General features: G+C 32.0%; 1 protein-coding gene across 1 annotated transcript; it reads right to left on the bottom strand.

Moving 5' to 3' along the window:
• Nucleotides 1-1774: 1774 nt before the first annotated feature.
• Nucleotides 1775-17595, bottom strand: LOC127711196 (acid-sensing ion channel 2-like). The gene is made up of 7 exons (XM_052217167.1): nucleotides 17437-17595; nucleotides 16648-16725; nucleotides 12456-12561; nucleotides 9985-10048; nucleotides 7341-7451; nucleotides 4423-4498; nucleotides 1775-2682 (listed from the first exon to the last, which is right to left on the bottom strand). The coding sequence occupies exons 2-7, from the start codon at nucleotides 16717-16719 to the stop codon at nucleotides 2278-2280; spliced, it is 834 nt and encodes a 277-aa protein (XP_052073127.1). The 5' UTR covers nucleotides 16720-16725; nucleotides 17437-17595; the 3' UTR covers nucleotides 1775-2277.
• Nucleotides 17596-20546: the final 2951 nt, after the last annotated feature.

Below are 20546 nucleotides of genomic sequence, written 5' to 3'. Positions count from 1 at the left end.
CATTGGTTTTTTTTTTGGAACTGGTATACTGAAAAAGATAGGTGGGGCCTATGTATTCAATGAGTAATATAATCCAAAGAACATAACCCATACTGTTTTAACCATAATATTATTTGATAGATAAAAGCTAAAACGATTGTAGGGTACACTCAAAAGACACAAATCAAAATAATTTATAGAGGTACATAATGTGTAAAGGAAATACGTAAACTGTTTTAACATTTTTGGAGAGAGAGAGAGAGAGAGAGAGAGAGAGAGAGAGAGAGAGAGAGAGAGAGAGAGAGACAGACAGACAGACGTGATTTCATCAATAATTCAGTTGAAATAGTTCAATGAGATGGCTTCTATTAATCTTGAATTTGACAGATTTAACAACATATTTATTTCAATGAACTAGCTTTCAGTAACTGCAAGTACTCTTAGAATGGTACTTTTTTTTTTTTTTTGTTATTTTATTTGTTTTTGTTATTCGTGCTAATTTTCAACTGATTTTACACTTTGGTCTTATTTTGTGCTGTTACACAACTGTCCGAGGTTAAGAAGAGAGTTGACCGCTTAACGACATGTTTAACTCGGCTACATTCTATATGTACCTATCCTAAATCAGGAGCCTTTTATGCAGTGATTTTCGTTGCTTGTTGTCTGTTATATTTGTTTTTTAAATATTGTTTTGTCATAAATAAGGCCGTTGGTTTTGAAGTTTGAATTGTTTCATTGTTTGGCATGTCTGAGTCTTTCATATTAGACTATACGGTTTGAATTCTTATAGTTCTTGAATGCCGACGGTGACTTATAGTTGCTTATATCCACATCATTTGGTATCTGTTTGATAGTTGTAAATTTGGAAATCACAGCACATCTCCTTATACTATATTTGAGACGCATCTTTCAAACGTTGATATAATGTAACACACGTAATATCTAAAATGACTCCGGATATATTACAATCATTAAACTCAAACAAACTCTGATTTGATAAAGTTTTGTTTTCAATTTGAACTGAAATATATTAACTTGTTTTTATCGTAACGGAACAGCTTTATTCTAATACCTTATATATCAATTCACTATAGTCAAATACATGTATAGTGAAAAACAACCAAACGTGTCCTTTCGTTACAGTAATATGTCAATTTACTGACAACTTAACAACTTAGATATGGGTCTATAATATATAAACAAACGTATTGAAACTAATTTGCCGCACCTTAATTCCAGACGCAGTGAATACAATCTACAACAAACATGGTAAATGATGCATCTTGTGTAATTTATTTGCTCAAAATTGGGGGATTGTGTTGATAATATTCCGATATATTTATTACTGAAACTGAACATGCTGAACAACAAATACTTTATTCATTTCAAAAGTAAAGCAAAGCGTATTAACAAAGTACCGAACTCTAACGTAAATTCATAAAGGGGGAAGTCAATGAAACATGACAAAATCAAACGTTAGAACATATTAACCAAAGGATCTGACCTGGTACAGCCATTGTCAATTTGATTTTTAAAGCTATCTAAACCTCTCACTTGTACGCCAGTAATTTATAATTCCGTTATATTGAAAAAATTGGGCGAGTAACCCAAACAGACATAACTTGTAAACTTGACAGCTGTATGTACCGTGAAAGGTTAATTATTTTATAATGCCATAGCTGCTAGAAACAATAAGGTTATTTCATCTCAAAATTGACGTGGTTAAGCACCTAAAAACTTTGCTATACCATCATAGTTTAAAGTCTAATATATATAAAACAATAACGAATGAAAATACAATTAATTAGTGTATTCAATATGAATACTAGTACTCACAATATATATTTTGAAAAACTCATGAAAAATAAGTTTACCAGGCTTATAATTTGGTAAGCTAGAAACCATTACTCAATTTAATTTTTAAATCTTTCTATTTTGTCTAAATAATATAAGCGACAAAGTCAGTCATTTTTAATTCGACCGTCCGACTTCACCTATGATTTTAAAATTTTAAAAGAATGAAGTACATATTTATTCACAGTCTATTATAGTTCCTAAACTGCACAATCATAATATACACTGTTATAGATAAGGATTCACACTTTTCACATCGCAGAAAAAAATCTAGACATCAAACCAATCTTCATGTTGACTCATGTCATAACAATAAAATAAACTACATGTATATTTTAAATACAATATCTTAAATATTAGTATATTGTTTATGGTTACTTATCAGTGTTAAATGCATGTTTATATAATTAATATAATTATACGTTTAAAGTATGCATACTTCCATTACAACACATGATCCGGAAATACATTATACTGTTTTGGTAAAACATTTTCAACGATCGAGATTTCACTGTAATTAGCATTCTCATCATTGTCTCGTTTTTGTTGCTCGGCAGATAGCATGTTGATGCTTTTGATGATTTTATTTAAACCATCGTTAAATTCAATCCTCCCTTCTTGTTTCTCTTCATTTATGCCATTAAATCCTTTGATTATCTGATTTAAACCATCATTCAGTTTGACTTCAGCTTCATCTCTATTTTGCTCTGTAGTAAGCAACCGGACACTTCGCTTTCTAATGAATCGTAGAATAAGAATTCCAAGCTCTAGAATTTCACCCAGGCTTATTACTGACATGCCAACCCATAGTCCAAGGGATCCTCCAATATCAGACCAAAAGTTTTCAATCTGTTAAACAACATGAAAAATATGCTTTCAAAATTGTTTAAACATTTTAATTTGTTCATGTTTTACATGTATTAACAGATACATGTTTGCATGTAGGAATGGCTTAAGGAAATTAATTTTTTGACTATGCAATTTTTTACTGATATCAAGAAACTGACAATGCAAATCGTTTAAGAATGCAACTGAAAGACAAGATTGATTACTTTAATGTTTGTATGGTTAACTTCCCAATTTTTTGTGTAGCAGCATCCGACATGACAGCAGATGCATATGACGTTTACATCTCACATTGTAATAAGATTCCAGATAGGCTATTTGCATACCAGGGAGGTATTTGTCGAAGGGTTGTTAATAGTACAATGAAACTCATCTCATTCAGAATGTTATTGACGCTTGAATGTTTTATTGACTATTTGTTGATCATATTGGTTTATTTGTATTATAGATAACAACGAAGGTGTCCAGAAATATCATATCACAAACCTACCCTACTCTCTACTCATGACTTTCCAATGAAAACAACTTACCAACGGATCTCTGAATGCAAGGAACTACACAAGAGATATTTGAAGTGTAACAGGAGCCGCGTAGCCCTATTGTTAATGGATTTTTAGCTGTTCGATCTTTAGTTGTTTTGTGTATTGTAGTTTGTTTTGTCGTTTGTATTATCTGACCGCACTGCTGACTGTCTTATATTGTGATTTTTCCTTAGGTAAAGTCTTACTTCTTTCATACAATGTAGTGACGTTTTTGTCAATAACCATCAACAGATGCAGTTATTTAAAGTCATTTACATGTAAATTTATGAAATAAAAAGGTATTAAATCTAAATTTCAAATCAACGGTGTCGAGGAAGAACTTTTAGTATTAGGAATTTAGAAGAAAAAGTACTTGTAGTTAATACAATTGATCTGATAATTCTTTACTTTCAAATCAAAATGTTTGAAATCCTTGTAAATAACGTTAATCTTTGCCGACCTGTGACATATTCAGAAATCATCACCAGCCATTTTATAGTCCCAAAAGAAGGTTCGCATGCTCTATTCTCAATAAAATGAAATGCGGATAACCGTGTTACTATCTTTGTCCATCGAAGCCTTAAACATTGTAAAGTGTGTCAGTCAAACCTTTTTGGTAAAGAGGTTAAATGACTGTAGATAATAATGTTTTTGTTTTTCGATAAAAGAATTATTTCTAATATTCTGTAGTATCGATATAATAATTCAAATTAAACACACTAGACACGTAAACAGTCACATGGGTTTTGCTCATTGTTGAAGGCCGTACGGTGATCTATAGTTGTTAATTTATATTTGGTCTCTGGTGAATAGTTTTCTCATTGGCAATCATACCACATCTTCTTATTTTTACATTACAAGTTGTATTTTTTTCTTTCAACTTTGGAGAAGCGTACACTGGTAGAACTTACAAAATATGCCATTAAAAGTGTAGCACAATTGAATCGGAACATCGAAAGTTTCGGAATTGCCATTTAGTCTTCACAAATTTCGAAAATAAACTTTTCAATTACCCAGCAGCTACAAATTGGATTGAATGTTATCTATGCATAAATGTATTTACTGTGACGGTCTTTTCTTATAATCTTAATGAAAACAAACGCCATTGAAATCTTAACTGTTGCAATATCATGAATATTACATTTAATTATTTATAAATTTTCACTCTCTAATTTTTTTATTTCACAACAGAACTTTGCCACTTTTATCAAATAAGATATACCGTGTATGCAAGTTCCTCTTCAGTAACTTCCTCCTGAAGGGAGGAAAAGTATATGTTGATAAACAATAAACTTTCCCTGTGTAAAAGAAAGAAAAAGTACATGTACTATGCAGTTAGGAAAGTGCTCTTTTCCGCATTATGAACCATGTTACGTCATCCCTACATTAAAACTCCTAATGGTGACTTGAACAAAAATAGTGATTTGCAATTATAAACTGGCTTTGGTAAAGTCAATATTGCAGATACAAACTTCAGCAACGTTATACAATGAACATTATATAAATAACACATAGCTGAGAGGGTGATAGAGCAGAAGCCAAGGTTGACAATGTCTTTTTGAGGGGTAACAATCTGCTCTATCACCCTCTCAGCTATGTGTTATTTAATTTATTATACTGAATGTTCTGTTATTACTGTCGATTAAATTTCAAATTTAAAGTAATACACTATGACGTCTTGTACATAACAACCATCCGTATTTAATAAAGCGCACACTTGATCAAGCGTCTCCGTGAAGGGTAATAGAGTATTTGCCATAGAATAGAGTCGTATTTGATAAAGCGCACACTTAATCAAGCGTCTCCGTGAAGGGTGATAGAGTATTTACCATAGAATAGAGTAAATTGTCTCCCTCGTATTAACCAATCAAAATCTGGCATTTTGACATGAAGTATAATTATTATAATAATTAATAGTATTTCTGTATGCAAATACTAAATGAAAGATATGAAAAGATCTGGTTATTTCAACACATCTTTATGATCTCTGATACTGCCATTATTTGTTTATGATAAAGACCATAATCAATAATCACACTATCTTTGTTATGCAAATTTTTGGGGATAAAACTGACAATGCCATGAAAGCAGCATACATAGAACCGTTTTATCTGTCTAAGAATGATTCCAATGTGCTTAAAAAATGTCAACGAAATGATACTTCCCGGAGACTCCATTTTCTTACTTTTTATATTGACTTTCTTCATTTTATAAAAGAGAGACGAAATATACAAAGGGAACATTCAAACTCACAAGTCATAAACTAACTGTCTATGCCATGGCAAAAAAGTAAAACAAGGAAAAGACAATTGTACACAAAACACAACATAGAAAACTAAAGACTGTACAAAACGAACCCTTACCAAAAACCGGAGGTGATTTCATGTGCTCCAAAAGGGTAAACAGATCTTGCATCACTAGTGGCACCTGTCATGTTGCTCAAGATAGTACAAACCCGATGATTAGTCTAATTCGGTAGGTCACAATCGAGAAAAAGAGAACATATCCGTCGTCATCTGTGAAACAGATGTTACATAACGGTATACCAACTCGTGTTTGGAACTCTTGGCTCAATAAATTCCTTGTAAGCAGCAAGCCTCTATCAAAGAACTACTGAAGTACAAGCTCTGGAATATGTATCAACGGGGAGATGCATGTTTCATATGCAGGCGCTGCTGTAATGTTGCTACATCAAAATGAAAAGTTCACAATTTGGAGGCTAAAATCATCTTGTTTGTCATAAAGTTTTAATAATGGAACAAACTTAGCACATGCATAGCCAATCTCCAGGTAAGGGTCGAATTAAAGGTCTTATGAATACAGATTCAAATTTGTAAAGTTACAGTCAAAGTACTGCGATTTTTTTTTCAGATCATTTTGACGAAATTAAACCAAACCGACAGCTATTGGCAAAATATTATTTGAAACTTTTCACTTTTACAAATGTTTGAAACAAAAATCTTATTTATTTTTTTAATCTAAATCGTCGCTAATGGCCCTTTAATTTGTCTTGTATTGATGTTGATGTTCCATTGACTCCTTCTTATGGAGTTTAAATATCTCAGTTTGTTCGACATGCGCTTATCTGTAGTCACGAACCATATGTCAATGAACGTTTTATTTTCATTAGTAACTTTAACAGTAGGGATACAGATGACATGAATTGGTCAAATACATTATCAAGTTTCATTGATAGTATAGACATTACATTTATTTTGGAATAATAAATGAAAAATATCACCAACATTGGACAGTAAAACTACTACATGAATCACCAACTATCCTTTCCCCCAAAGATATAATGTTCAAAAAGACTAACAACAAAGACCAACACATAGTACTATTAGCCTGACCTAATGAAGGCACATCAAGAATGATTATGCTCGCAAGTTTTCAATGAAATGGGATATTTCACATCTAGCTTCTTATAGTCATAATGTTTATGAAGTAAATAAGTTTAGAATTTGTCCATCAAATGTTTTTTCATTAGAAAAATAGAGGATAAGCTGTACCCATTAAGGATATAAAATAAGTATATGCACAACAAACATTACACAAAAAGCAAAGGAACAGCATATTTATTGCAGTTCTTCATCTCAAAGTCACAATGAGGCCTTCAATAAAGGCAACAGTAGTATACCGCTGTTCGAAACTCATAAATCGATAGAGATAAAAACAAATCCGGGTCAACACGGAGAAAACAAAAAAACTCTCATCTCACTGCAAGGTTAAGACGCCTCTTAGCACCGTGTTGCAGCGTTTTTAATTTTCGTTTGTTGTATTTAGCATAAACCATCACATTTTTCCAATTTTGAATTTTTTTAATTTTTCCATGCCGGGGCGTTTAATGGGTTACTCTAAGGTATGGTTATGCTTATAGTTGAAGGCATTTTAGCCTCTTAAAATTTATAGCATTTAAATCATTGATTATTAATTGCTAGCATGAGGAAGGAACATTTAACAAAAATAACGTGTTTCCCACTGAGGAGCCATGTATTAGAGTGAAATTTCAGCCTCGTATTGACAAAATAAATCGGCAGTAAAAAGTTATTATTCTCTAGGAGACATTGTCGACAAGTTATGGAGATGTTATTTTCCCCGTATTTTTCCTCAAATAAATCAGTGATAAATAATAGTTACCTTAAGTCCTGGTATGCCACACCTCTTTGTTTCAGGATTGCATCAAGTACTCCTACATAACTTCTTCCTGGCCATGTTGTCATTGAACGGAATGTCTCATATTTTATTTCGCTTTAGAAAACAACAGGATACTCGTATTAGAGATATATATTACTTTCCTAAATGGTACAACCTTCCCAAACAATACGTAATTTTGGTTCACGTACCCCCCTTTATAAATTTGATTTTGATGGCAGATAAAATGTATTCTCTGTTGAAATTCCGAAACATTATGACATCAGATCTATTTAAAGTTTCACATACATATTGTAGATGGTTGTCTATAATTAAAGAAAATATGTCAATATGCATGTTAGACTGTTTAATTAGATAGCTGTCACAGTCACCTGTAATGTTTGTTCATACTGGATTGTTGTCTGAGTGTCAGTTTTCACATGTTTGTTTTTGTTTTCCTTTGTGGCATTAATTATTATGAGATACTTCATAGTTGCAGAGACAAATGTGACGAAAATTTGATTCATGTGTTATTCGTGGAAAGGATTTAAATGAAATTTATAAACAGGAAATCAATGATGGGAGGATATACAAAGGCATTCTACAGTATGAAATATAAAGAAGATCTCTGATTGATTGTTGTCATGACAAGAAAGTAAAACACGGGCATTGCATGTAAAAGAGAGGCGAAAGATACAAAAGGGACATTCAAACTCATAAGTCCAAAAAATAAACTGACAACGCCATGGCTAAAAAAGTAAAACACCAACAGACAAACAAAACACAACATAGAAAACTAAAGACTGAGCAACACGAACCCCACCAAAAACTGCGGGTGATCTCAGGTGCTCTGGAAGGGTAAGCAGATCCTGCTCCACATGTGGCACTCGTCGGTAATAATACTAATTCGGTAGAATGACAAACACAAAGATAACATATCGGAAGAAACTGACCTAAATGCGAGGTAGATCTTTTGGTGCACACCTTAACATATTTAAGACAGCAATGATTTGTAGTCTCTAAGAAAATTAGCGGCGAACTGACAGGTAGGCCTACCATCTACTTGGGAGTAGTATTTATGGCTCCCTCTACCTTAGTTGCCTTTGAGACAACACAGTATTACACGACTTTAACCAATAATGAAGGCTATCAAGGAGTAAACATTTCAGACATTCTATTAGAACATTTTAATTAAAAGCATTGTCTAGTGCACATTATCCTTTATACTTAAAAGTAATAAGGTTTATTCTTTTTTACTCTTTTGGACTATCTTTTTGTTTATGTGAACTTACAACAATGTAGAGCATAGTACGGGATTCCTTACATCAGAGACCCCGAACTCGTCATAGATTGGTAAAACGAAAACCTTTTCGGGAAACGTTTATAAAGAAAAACTACAATCAATTAAATCTCGCAACAGGTTCATTTTCCTCTCCAATGTCAGAAGGTACGTCGCTAGTACTTATATGTACTTATATCTTACTAGATTATTTTCGAGAAAGTTTGTGTTGATGGCATATATTTGATTATCTCAGTTAAAATTACATACAACGTTTTGACATATTGACGTGTGATCTTGTTCATGACATATTGTATAGACACAATTCATTGTTGCAAAAACCTGACGTAAACATTCAAATGGCGTTGGATATCATCTCCTTTTATTTATGTTCCATATACAACCCTATTTTTACTTCATTAGATGGGTGAACTTATCCTTTTAGTAAGACTAAGATACAGTATATTTCCTTAACGTACACGAATTAAGTTACTATATTTTCGACAAAATGTAAGGAACTACCATAAATTTCATCTTTTAGTATTCGTATTGTTTCCATCGGTTGAAATATATAATTGATATTTGGAGTCAAACATGCTTCAATTGTACCTTATGAAGTCCTTAAATATTACAACGCATCATAATGACCGTCTTCGACACCACAAATAGTTATAAGGACAAAGAAAGTATAATCAAGAAAAAAAATTTCCCCGACTTACTATTATATTATGGAATGGGTACATGTATCGCCTAGAAGATTAACAAATTCTACGCTAGGCAATTCAGTTATCCCACTTGATAAAAGCGAGAAAGGCAAGGCTGCATATGTCATTGGCACACATAACACAGCGAATAAGGATTAAAGTAGATTTATAGAGTCGGTTCCTAGCAAAGTTAGCGAATTGAAAACAATGTATGAAAGTTAAATAGAACAAAACAATAAATGAACCTAATCCAAAAGACATACTAAGTTCAAAAATATGATTTCACTCATAAAACCAATTCAAATATCAAATGATCAGTGTAAACGAAATCTACACATTAACATTCTTCTGTGCAACAAATGTGATATCAGTCATTTAATTTTAGTTGGGAACTTAATTGTTGAATAACTTTAAAACCTTATTAATATAATAGAATTATGAAGATAATATATTGCTGGATGAAATAATAAAAGATTTGTCGTCATTTAGTTTTTGGTGGGGTTCGTGTTGCGCAGTCTTCAGTTTTCTAAGTTCTGTTTTGTGTACTGTTGTTTGTCTGTCTTTTTCTTTTTTAAGCCATGGCGTTGTCAGTTTATTTTCGACTTATGAGTTTGAATGTCCCTTTGGTATATTTCGCCTCTCTTTCATAATAGAGATATGATCATACTTGCAAGGCTCTTTGCAACTGCAGTTGTCGCTACCCTTTTCAGCTAGTGCCATACACAGAAGCTCTAAAAATATATATAACATGATTTACTTTCCTGCATAACTGTATGTTTAAACAATTTCTATTTACACATGTTATAATCAAACGTGATATTGGCAATATGCATTCTAGATTTTGATGATTTCTTATACAAATCACATATCAACATTTACTATTAAATAAGAGTTCAAAAGTAAAAAGTCCAATTTGAATATACTAGACAAAAGAAAAGCACTGAGGGAACTAGGGAATCGCATGCCCATAAACGGAGCGAGACTTGTTGCATCATTCTATGCATACATCACCAGACTATGTCAAAATATTACGATAGATAATAGGACAAAATCAGGTAATCAGGTAATCAGGTAATCATGTTTATGTTAGATCAAACAAACTTTTTCCGGTTTGTAGCATCACTGAAGAGGTGTTATTTTTTCTAATCCTGCAATCAGCCAACTATTATAACATGTACACATGTACACAGACAAATTCATGCTTAATTTTTACTTGTACAAATGAAGTCTCCTGTTACTCAATTTCTATGTTGAGCATTAGGTAATTAGGAGATAACTGTATTGTATGTTATGCTTGGCCTTCGTAAAATTGAGTTAACCTAGCGACGCGACAGTAAAATCAACTTTTCGAAGGCCAAGCTTGAAATACAATACAGTTATCTCCATTCTCATGACACATATTAAAATTAATTCCATTTTAGTAAATATATTGGCTTAAAAATGCCATAAATGAAAAAAGTCCACGAAACTGTTACATCCGTCTTTGGCAACTAAACAATGTGACGTCATAGGTATACTCCTGATATCAAACATAAACATTAAGACGTATTTACACTTTTCGTACGCTTCTGAATGGTTTAAATTTTGACAAAAAGAAGATTTTGCGGCACAAAATGTGACTTTTTTGCTTATTTTTTTAAGAAATAACATACAAAAAAAAAAAAAATCGGAATTCAAAATGGTAGAACGTGGAATCTAACCCTTCAAATTATTTGTCAACGTCCAATGAAAATTATCGTTCTAAACGAATTGCATTGGAATGTGAATCATTATTTTTTAGATTACAGTTCATTTTAGGATTCTCTTAGCGGTCCGCTTTTAAACTTTGTCGATTTCTTTCAAAAATCGGAGACAACTATTTGAATTAAACATATTAACCTTAAATTGCCGGGTGTACATTACAAGATAAAAACAATATAATTTATTTGTACTCGCTAGGAAACGAAAAAAGCTTGGAGAATCTCGCTTTTCGTCCTTTTTTTTAAGCTCATACAAAAAAATCTATATTTTCCGACAATGTACATATATTGTATATAAGTGCGTATCTAGTGCAAAAAATAAAGGCATCAGAGGTTTACCGATAGTCAAATCTCATAAATCGATTAGGAAGAGAAACCACGGTAATAAAAAACGAAAACAAAAACAAAAAATTCATGTGAACTCCACAAGCAACAAGACTGAACGCGTAAAATTTCATTAGTAAAATTAATTCCGTTTGAGACTATGCCAACTTGGTTGGTGGTTACAGAAAATTGGTATTAATATTTCAGTTGCATTAAGTTATATAATTATCATCACATGTCTTTTAATTCACAATGTTGTAATTTCTTTTTTGTCTTAAGTAGCTTCCACCTGCAGATCTATCCATACTTTGTAACTCCTTACCGTACATGTACCGTTAGTTGCTCGACAGTTATACAAATCAAACGAAAGAAGTAATCCCTTCTGGGGGTACTATTTCAGTAGGTTTTAATCATTCTGTACTTTAAACTTCCTCTCCTTGTAATATATCGATGACATCAATTTATTTGCTTGTATAGTACATTGTGGTATTTGCTGTTTGAAAATGTTATGGAAGTCGTATCGTTAAATCAGAAGTCATATCGTTAAATCAGAAGTCATATCGTTATATCAAGAAGTATTTTGAGTGTGAATAAAAAACGGGACACATATTAAGTTTTTAACGAAAATTACTAACGGTATGGAAAAAAGATTTAAAACTATTAATGACTTACATATCCGAACAAACGAATGTATTATTGGATTACTCTATGTCATTTATTAAGGTAGTTATTTAACCTGATAAAACCAGTCTTTCAATTAAATAATTCCAGATTATATTACTATTAGATGTAAATACCCCAAAGTGATTAATTATCCATCCAATGCAATAGATGGATGTTCTTAGATTATTACCTTGTCTGTGCAGAAATAGAACAATTCTTTTAATGACACTAAGTTTCTGAAATTGATTGATGTCAATGTTGTCACTTAAACTTACAACTCCTTAGCTGTCGCAAACAAACGCTGCTGTCGAAATTTTGCGACTTATGGATTGAGGTTCAAAATGAAATGTGCATATACAAATACATGCTTTGCGTGACAAAGATTTATGTAAGACATATTTACTAAATGTACCTTCAGGGTCATCACAAATCCACAGTCCTAAGCTAACATCTGACAAAGTAGGTGAACAGTTACAGTTCTTTTCCACAATCTTTTCTATACATAGTTCGAAGCAGGCCTGAAATAATTTTATTTAATATCAATTTATCGAATTAATCTGTGAACATCTAGATTATTAACGACAATAAAATCTGTAGTTCTGCTGTTTAATAAAATCACAAAACAAAAATACTTTTAGAGGCAAAATTGAGATACTTTGTTTGGTCATTTTGTTCATGATTTGACCGTCACTGATGAGTCTTCTGTAGACAATACGCGGGTCTGGCTTACGACATCATTAGTCTGGTATCTTTGATGAGTTTTTTTCCCGCATATAATGGGGTATCTCTGATTTACAAAATAATAAACAAACTGTATCCAATTTTATTTTACGACAGAACATTGATCTGACATTTTTGAAACATCACATGATTTGATTTAAATCAATATCCCATTCTTGAAAAAAGGTCATCTTCCTACGGCCTTTTATTTGCTTACATTGTCCCACACCATTGTACCTTAACCAACAGTAAATATAAACTTACAACTAGCAAACCCGAGGCCCACAAGAGAATACATGTTCAACGAACGTAATCAATAGCAATATTAATATTCTATGAAAGACACGAGTTTATTCACTTCTATAAAACTCTAAATCAATATTTGTACTTTTTCGAAGTATCCTTTTGTAAACAACGCAAATGTTGTAGATACAGCGAATCACTAAAGCTATATAGATAGTGATCACGTAAAAATAAGATTTCTGGTCCTAAGGGATGAATACAAATAATTGAAAAAACAAATGTGACGTGGTTATCGTCTAGACCAATTACTGTTCTTGACATTTAACATTATATCGTTTATTTAATTTCATGACTGTATTACAGTGAACATTGTTTAAAATGAACTTTTTTGAATCCAGGGTTTAAAATATTACAATAAATTTATTTCATTAAACATTCAAAATCTGAATTCTATGAGCTTCTATGTAAAAGATTTATTTAGATTTTTACTAAATTTCCAAATCTTTTGTGTAACCCACTGTTACTGAGCATATGCAAAATTAATCTAGTTGATGTAACATGCTTTCTACGACAAAAAATGACAAATAAGAGTCTCATTACCATTTTTTGTTTGCATGCGTTCGATCTGTAGCTCTTATAGAATATATTTAAAAAGTAAGAAGTTGTTACCTCTTATGGCATAAAATCTGATCTCTGTTTGTCTTTTAAAAGGTTTAGAACATTACTCTTTTACGGTAATATATAAATTTACATAAACATGTTCCCGCCGAAATAGCTATTTGTTTAAAATCTGAATTCACTGATGGACCAATCGAGTGAATTTGTACCAAATCATTATGGACTACTACATTGTTATTAATAGTAATAAAATGTGGGAGTGTGGTTCCAAATTAAACAAACTTAAACAAGCTCTCGGAATTTCGTTTTGACAATATGTTAAAGTACAGCTTAACAGATTCTTAAAAACTGTTTTTTATGCATAGATGTGCAAAAGTTTGCATTACTATAATACACTTCCATATAAATTTATAAGAAGACGGAATGACAGATTGATCTTGATATTGAAGGATTGTATGTACTTTACTCAATATTTAGGTTTAAAATGTAAAATAAGTTTACAAGAATATCATTGAATGCGATTTTGGCTGTTGATAATCACTACGCATTACTTCAAAACATTTAGTAAATACAGTACAAAACAAAGATGATTGTCAGTTCTTTAATTTTTTCTATTTACTTGTATAGAGAATTTAAATTTTTATTAAACTCAAAACTTATCTGAAGTGTACAGGTATGACTGATTTATGTTTTTTAATCAACCATATAACCAGTTAAACTGTATGTACAGCATTTATATTGCTGCATTATCAGTATCCATTAATAGTCTTGTTCAGTTTGCGATGTTAAATCTAACGCACATGGCAGAGGATTGACAAGCTTAACGTGTTTCAGGAACTTTTAAGAATAATTCCAGTAATTTTTTTGAGCTTATATAATTTTTGCGATAAATACCCATATACATGTATATATATATATATATATATATATTTTACCTCCTACACTTTTCTAGGAATATGATTGGTTAAAAGCAACCGCGTGGAGGCCATGTATATTTCATATGGGGTTAGTAGGCGTTGTCTATTTCAATACACGGTTAGTAGTGGTGTTACGTCCCTTTGTAAAAACAACACGGCGTTGAGGAAAAATCTGAAGGTTTCCACAGACGAGGAAATTGATAATGAACGATTGAAATAAATGCAGAAAACACATTAAAAGTTAACAAGCTGTTATTGTTGGCATTTGCTTTTGTATAGGCCAATGGAAGTAGGTTCTTAATATTGAAGACTTGATCAATTTGATAGGCCACTAGTCTAAATGACACATGTTAAGATAGTCGGTAAGATAAATTCGTTACACAGAGTGCTAGTGACCTAATACGATATACATGGGGTCAGTAAATTCCGTATGGGGTTCGAGCTTCGCTCCGCAGATTTTCTATTTATTTGCCACTAGTTCTCTTTTAAAAGTCAGGACCATTTAGAGCTAAATATACGTAAATACACTTGTATATTGCTATATACTGTTTGTTGTCCTTAATATGTCTTATTTTGTTTTATTTACGTTTACCTTGTTTTCTATTACTCGTATCCATATGACGTATCTATTTTCTGCCAGGCTCTGTTTCGAACTTTTTATCACAGATCAACGTAATGTGACTCACGTTGGTCTTTTGGAATTTTGAATTACATGAATGTGTTACATATGAACTGTTTATTCACCCAGGAATGCTCACAAATGCTCTTTATTTCTCTGTAATGCATTCTCTTTTATTTTGAGTAGTAATAAAACGCAACTATAGGCACTCGAGCTTTTTTACATATGCGACATAAGAAAGAGGATACAACGGTGGTAAATTTGTGTGGAAATAATTTAGCAGAGCTTTCTGTGAAAATGAAAGGAATAGCAGAATTTGTGCAGGTAGCCTGGTTTATCATAGTTTTGTTTTACAGAAATAATAAGATATGTACGGATTCTAGTTCAAGGTTTTCATGTTTTTCCTTTTGATGAAAACAAAACTTTACGACAAAAAAAAATTATTTCAGCCTCCCAATTGTGAATTTTCCATTTCTATGTAGCAACATTCCACCAGGGCCTGCATACTTAGTATACTTCTCAAAGTTGATACGATATTCCAGGGCTTGTGTTTCCTATCACGATTTCTTTGATAGAGGGTTGCTGCTCACAAGAAAGCTATTAAATCAAGAGTTCCAAGTGATGAATTGAAATCATCCTTTCGAAAACTTTACGGACGCCATCACGAGTTGGTTGACCATTAAGAATATCTGTTTCACAGATGTCGACGGATATGTTCCAATTGTCGTAACTACAATCGCACCCCCTTTCCCCGAATGTGACCTACCGAATTAGACATATCACTGGGTTTGTACTTACATGAGCAACACAACGGGTGCTACATGTGGAACAGGATCTGCTTATCATTCCGGAGCACCTGAGATCACCCCCAGTTTTTGGTGGGTTCGTGTTGCTCAGTCATTGGTTTACTATGTTGTTTTATAAAATGTTGTTTGTCTGTTTGTCTTTTTGTTTTTAGTCATGGCGTTGTCAGTTTATTTTCGACTTATGAGTTTGAATGTCCCTTTGGTATCCTTCGCCTCTCTTTTGCAATGAAACAGGCTTGTGTTTAGCCCTGGTCTTTTATAAATAATTATCCAGTCCGTGTTCTTCCACTTCATTATTCATTATTTCTCTCCACTGCTTACAATCCCTTCTCCCCCTCCCCCCGCCGCCCCCCCCAAAAAAAAAACAAACAAAAACAAAAAGATATCTTTATAAATCCTTCGTTAATATGGACCTCAAGAATACTTCCTTTTTCTATTTTTTTTGTAAATTGCTGTCAAGGATCTCTTTGTACCGAGTTCTGGTTAGGAGTTCTTTTTTTTCAGTAAGAAATTAATCAAAAGAATTACTATATTGTATATTTTCATCCTGCTTGTACTGACATACCACCCTTACAGACAATATTGGTAACACATCTATAGAAGCAAAAATGAGTATACACCTTTTCGTAAGTATTCTTGGTTGTTGATTTATTTCATCTACAAGTAATAAACGTTTCTTACCTGGATGTTGGTAAATTCACCACTGTCATCACATAAATCTGTATTACCAAATACTTCCCTTTTCCTCAACATTCTCTTCTTTTATACAACAAATTAAAATGGAAAGCCGAGTGGCTGATCAGTGACATTGTTGGCAAATGAATAGAACAGAAATGAAGTTTGCTTGTTAATTCGTTTAAGATTACATCACTTCATTACCGACAAATAAAGTACTTTGAATTAACTTTCAATATTCTAACGCTGTTTTTATGTTGTAATAAGGGTAGTGTCTGTATCTGCGTGGGGTAGGATATGTATTAAATACAATTAACAAAGCCAAATATTCGTGTGTTTGTTCCAATTCATGCGTCTCTTTAATAGTTGGCGCTGTCTTTCCGTGATTATAATGTTTTTAGAATATCTGTTTGGTGTAAAAAAAAAATGCTGTCGTTCATCCACATTCATACTGATGAGTAGCAAAAACCGTCAAAAAAATCACAACTTTTTTTTAATAATGAAGCTAATTACAACGTTGGTGTAACTGATCACTGGTTTTCGAAAAAGTCACACATTTTCTTTAAATTAAGCGGAACCCGAACAGGTTGTTGGATATATGATGTATTATCTAAAACAAACGTTATTCTAAAAATGCTTAGTGCAATAAATTCCACACTTGTCGAGATTTATTCTAACCCGTTATATATAAGTTTAGGGCATATTTTTCTGTAATGCCTTATGCTATTCTATCTGAAGACTAAACCTAAAATTATATCCCCACATATATAATATATCAAATGATTAGCAACATACCTGAAACAATGATATATCTGTTTTAAAGCCAGGTGATACTGAGAACCCATTGCTTTGTAAATATGGTCTGTACCCATTTTCATGTATCGACAGAACGACACCTGGATCATCAGCCACGTATGGTATGTAATCACTCTGGTTCACATTCAGAAATAACTGAAATGCTTTGATGGCAATTGAAAAATAAAAATTTGGAAATGCAACAAAACACATGTTCATACAATACATCCTTTCCTTAATACGAGTGCACGACATGGCGTTACATACCTATGCTTCAGGTTTTATCTTAACTATACTTTTGGCATAAGTGTTTTACCGGGCCAATTGCTCTTGTGTTAAAGCGGATCAAAGATTCTTAGTTGAAAAGTAAAAATTATATTTTTTCACCATGTTATGTTTATATATCTATTTCAAATCCAGAATGTGGTAATGCAAAAATGTGATTGTCTATTTATATCTTTACATTTACATTTAGGTCAGTTGTACCTGCTGGAGTGTTTTGCTAATAAACATTTTCCCTAATTTTGAAATTTGATTAACATGTTTAATTTAAAAAAAAAACAAAACAAACAAACTATCAGTTGTTTTGACAGTTTCAATACATATTTGAAGTTTGGCCAATAAAATACGCCACACATATATCATTATATTATCATTTTTGTTTAAATGTAAAAATACTTGTCTACCTCGTTTGAAATTTGTTTAAATTTGTTTGATCACGTCAAACCATTGTTACTGTAAACATTAGGTTCAGCCTTGACATGCTTTCCATGTTGTTTGATAGTTTAAAGTTGAAATATGTCTTGTTTTTGCCATAACGTTAGTACACCAACGTCATAAATACAGCATTTGATATGTATACCCATTGAAGGTTGATAAATATTTCGTCTGAAAGGCATTATTATAGAATGTCCTGTAAACCAGGATTTTCAATCGTCAAATACCGTAACGTTTGTGCAATGTTTTGTAATAGTGTCGGGAGACGGGTGTAAAATATCTTATATTATGTCTTTCCATACTTACCAAATAATTGTCCAACGTGCTTTGCTACTAAAGGTTTTTTTGGAAACCTATAGCATTGGCCATAATAAGGATCGAAAAATGCTAAAAAGGAGCTACAAAAAGATATAAACATTATTTGTATTCACAAATTGGACTATAATTCCTAATAACTTTAAAAAAAACAGGCGAAAGATACCAAAAGGACATTCAAATACATTAGTCGAAAATAAACTGACAACGCCATGGCTAAAAACGAAAAAAACCAACAAACAACAAACAACAGTACAAAAATACAATATAGAAAACTATAGACTTAACAACACCAACCCCACCAAAAGCTGGGGATGATCTCAGGTTCTCCGGAAGGTAAACAGATCCTGTTCCAGATGTGGCACCCGTTGTGTTGATCATGTAAGTACAAACCCAGTGATAGGTCTAATTCGATAGATCACATTCGGGGAAAAAAACAATTAAGATGAAGTATGTAACAAGATTGCTGATTGAAGTATAAGTATCGTTAATTAATTAGATGTTGATTTTTTTTAAACAGAAAATAAAAACAATCCAACAGTAGATGACAAAATAAAGAATTGACTATAAGAACTCATGTGTACGCATATTCTGACTGATCAGAAATTGATATAAAAATAAACTTATCAAATCTGCAAAATAGTCATAGACATTTTTTGTTAGTATAAGTAACGATATGAAATGAAAAGTCAGGCATTTCGACATACATGTAAGCGACATTTGAAGTTATTAACCAATCATTTATATATAAGACTTACCTTTCATTACACAATTCACCCTCATATTTACAACTTAAAACGAACTCTTTAAAATCCGGGGATAACTTCCTCACGGCTTTTCTCGTGATGTTGATATCAAAATAATTCATTTCTCTTCGAAACTGTTGTTCAATTTCTAAAAATGAAGCAGAATCAGTTACATGTATTTAAAGGGCAACTAACACTTATCATTTATGTTATATGATAAAAAAAAATCATTTATCGTCAGCACAAAAATATTCATTACGAAAGTGAGAATTTTAGAGATTTGTAATGTCTTATATCGAAATTGTTCGTTCTGCATTTCTCTCAAAAATCCTTAATTGTTTGTCCTGTAAGGATCTTTGTTCGTGTACATAATGGATTTCTAAAACGTAACTTCCAGGATCAATACTCAAGTCTCAAAAGGGAAAAAAATATAGAAAGTTGTATGGATTTAGCTATGTTTTATGTCCCTTTTTGTCCTATAGCTCTTCAGCTGTTTCGGTACTTATACATTTTGTGCATCATTGGCTTTCAAATATTCGGCTTTGAGCGTTTATGATGAATGTAAGGATAATCCAGAAAAGAGCTTTCGACGAATGAAATTCATAAAGGTGTTGTTTTCGTTTTTCAAAGAAGCATCGCCGTTTTGCTATCTAAATGCAAATGTGTACACATCTATATCATAAATTTGATGGCTCAAATTGTTCAGATTTCATACACGCATCCAGGTGACAAATCGACATATTATATTTGATACGAAGCAATTAAATGTTATATGATTGTTTCATAATGTATGGAAAACATGAAGAGCATGACAATGTTTTTATTTTTTTCAATATATGATTTTGCTATACATACCTTCACTGTGCAGGTCGTCTTGATTAAATAATGTCTGGGTAAGATGCATAAAGTAAAATACAGATCAAATATATATTTCAAAGAAATGCAAATAATAAAGAAAAAACTTAAAATCTAGCAACTACATGGATGTAATGTATCATTTGTAAAACTTCTTTCAAAAAAAACAAAAAATCAAATGCTAGCACATAACATTAAATATACCAGCCGATAAGATAGCTATTAGAAATATTTGTTTTATACATACACAACTCAACATTAAGTTATTGAATCCTGATGTAAGATCTAAATTGAAACGCATCCTCGGAAACGCACTTTAATTATAAATACAATGGTTAAATTATTAAAAAAACATGTAGAAAAAAGAGGCGGATGATGCTAAGTGGACATTCAAAACTCATAAGGAAAACTGACAACGCTGTGGTATAAAACGGAAAACGACGAAATGACAAACAAAACCACAAAAAAACACTACAT

This window comes from Mytilus californianus, unplaced genomic scaffold, assembly GCF_021869535.1.
Source record: "Mytilus californianus isolate M0D057914Y unplaced genomic scaffold, xbMytCali1.0.p SCAF_8, whole genome shotgun sequence".
Lineage (NCBI taxonomy): Eukaryota > Metazoa > Mollusca > Bivalvia > Mytilida > Mytilidae > Mytilus > Mytilus californianus.
This window is presented reverse-complemented; position numbering and strand designations above follow the sequence as displayed.

Excerpts from the sequence above, each read along its gene's own strand:
- LOC127711196 (XM_052217167.1), bottom strand. The coding sequence starts at position 16,719 with ATGTTGAGGAAAAGGGAAGTATTTGGTAATACAGATTTATGTGATGAC. Across the intron at positions 12,562-16,647 it reads GTGAATTTACCAACATCCAG|GCCTGCTTCGAACTATGTAT; the intron begins GTAAGAAACGTT and ends AAATTATTTCAG. Across the intron at positions 7,452-9,984 it reads AGTTGCAAAGAGCCTTGCAA|CGAAATAAAATATGAGACAT; the intron begins GTATGATCATAT and ends TGTTTTCTAAAG.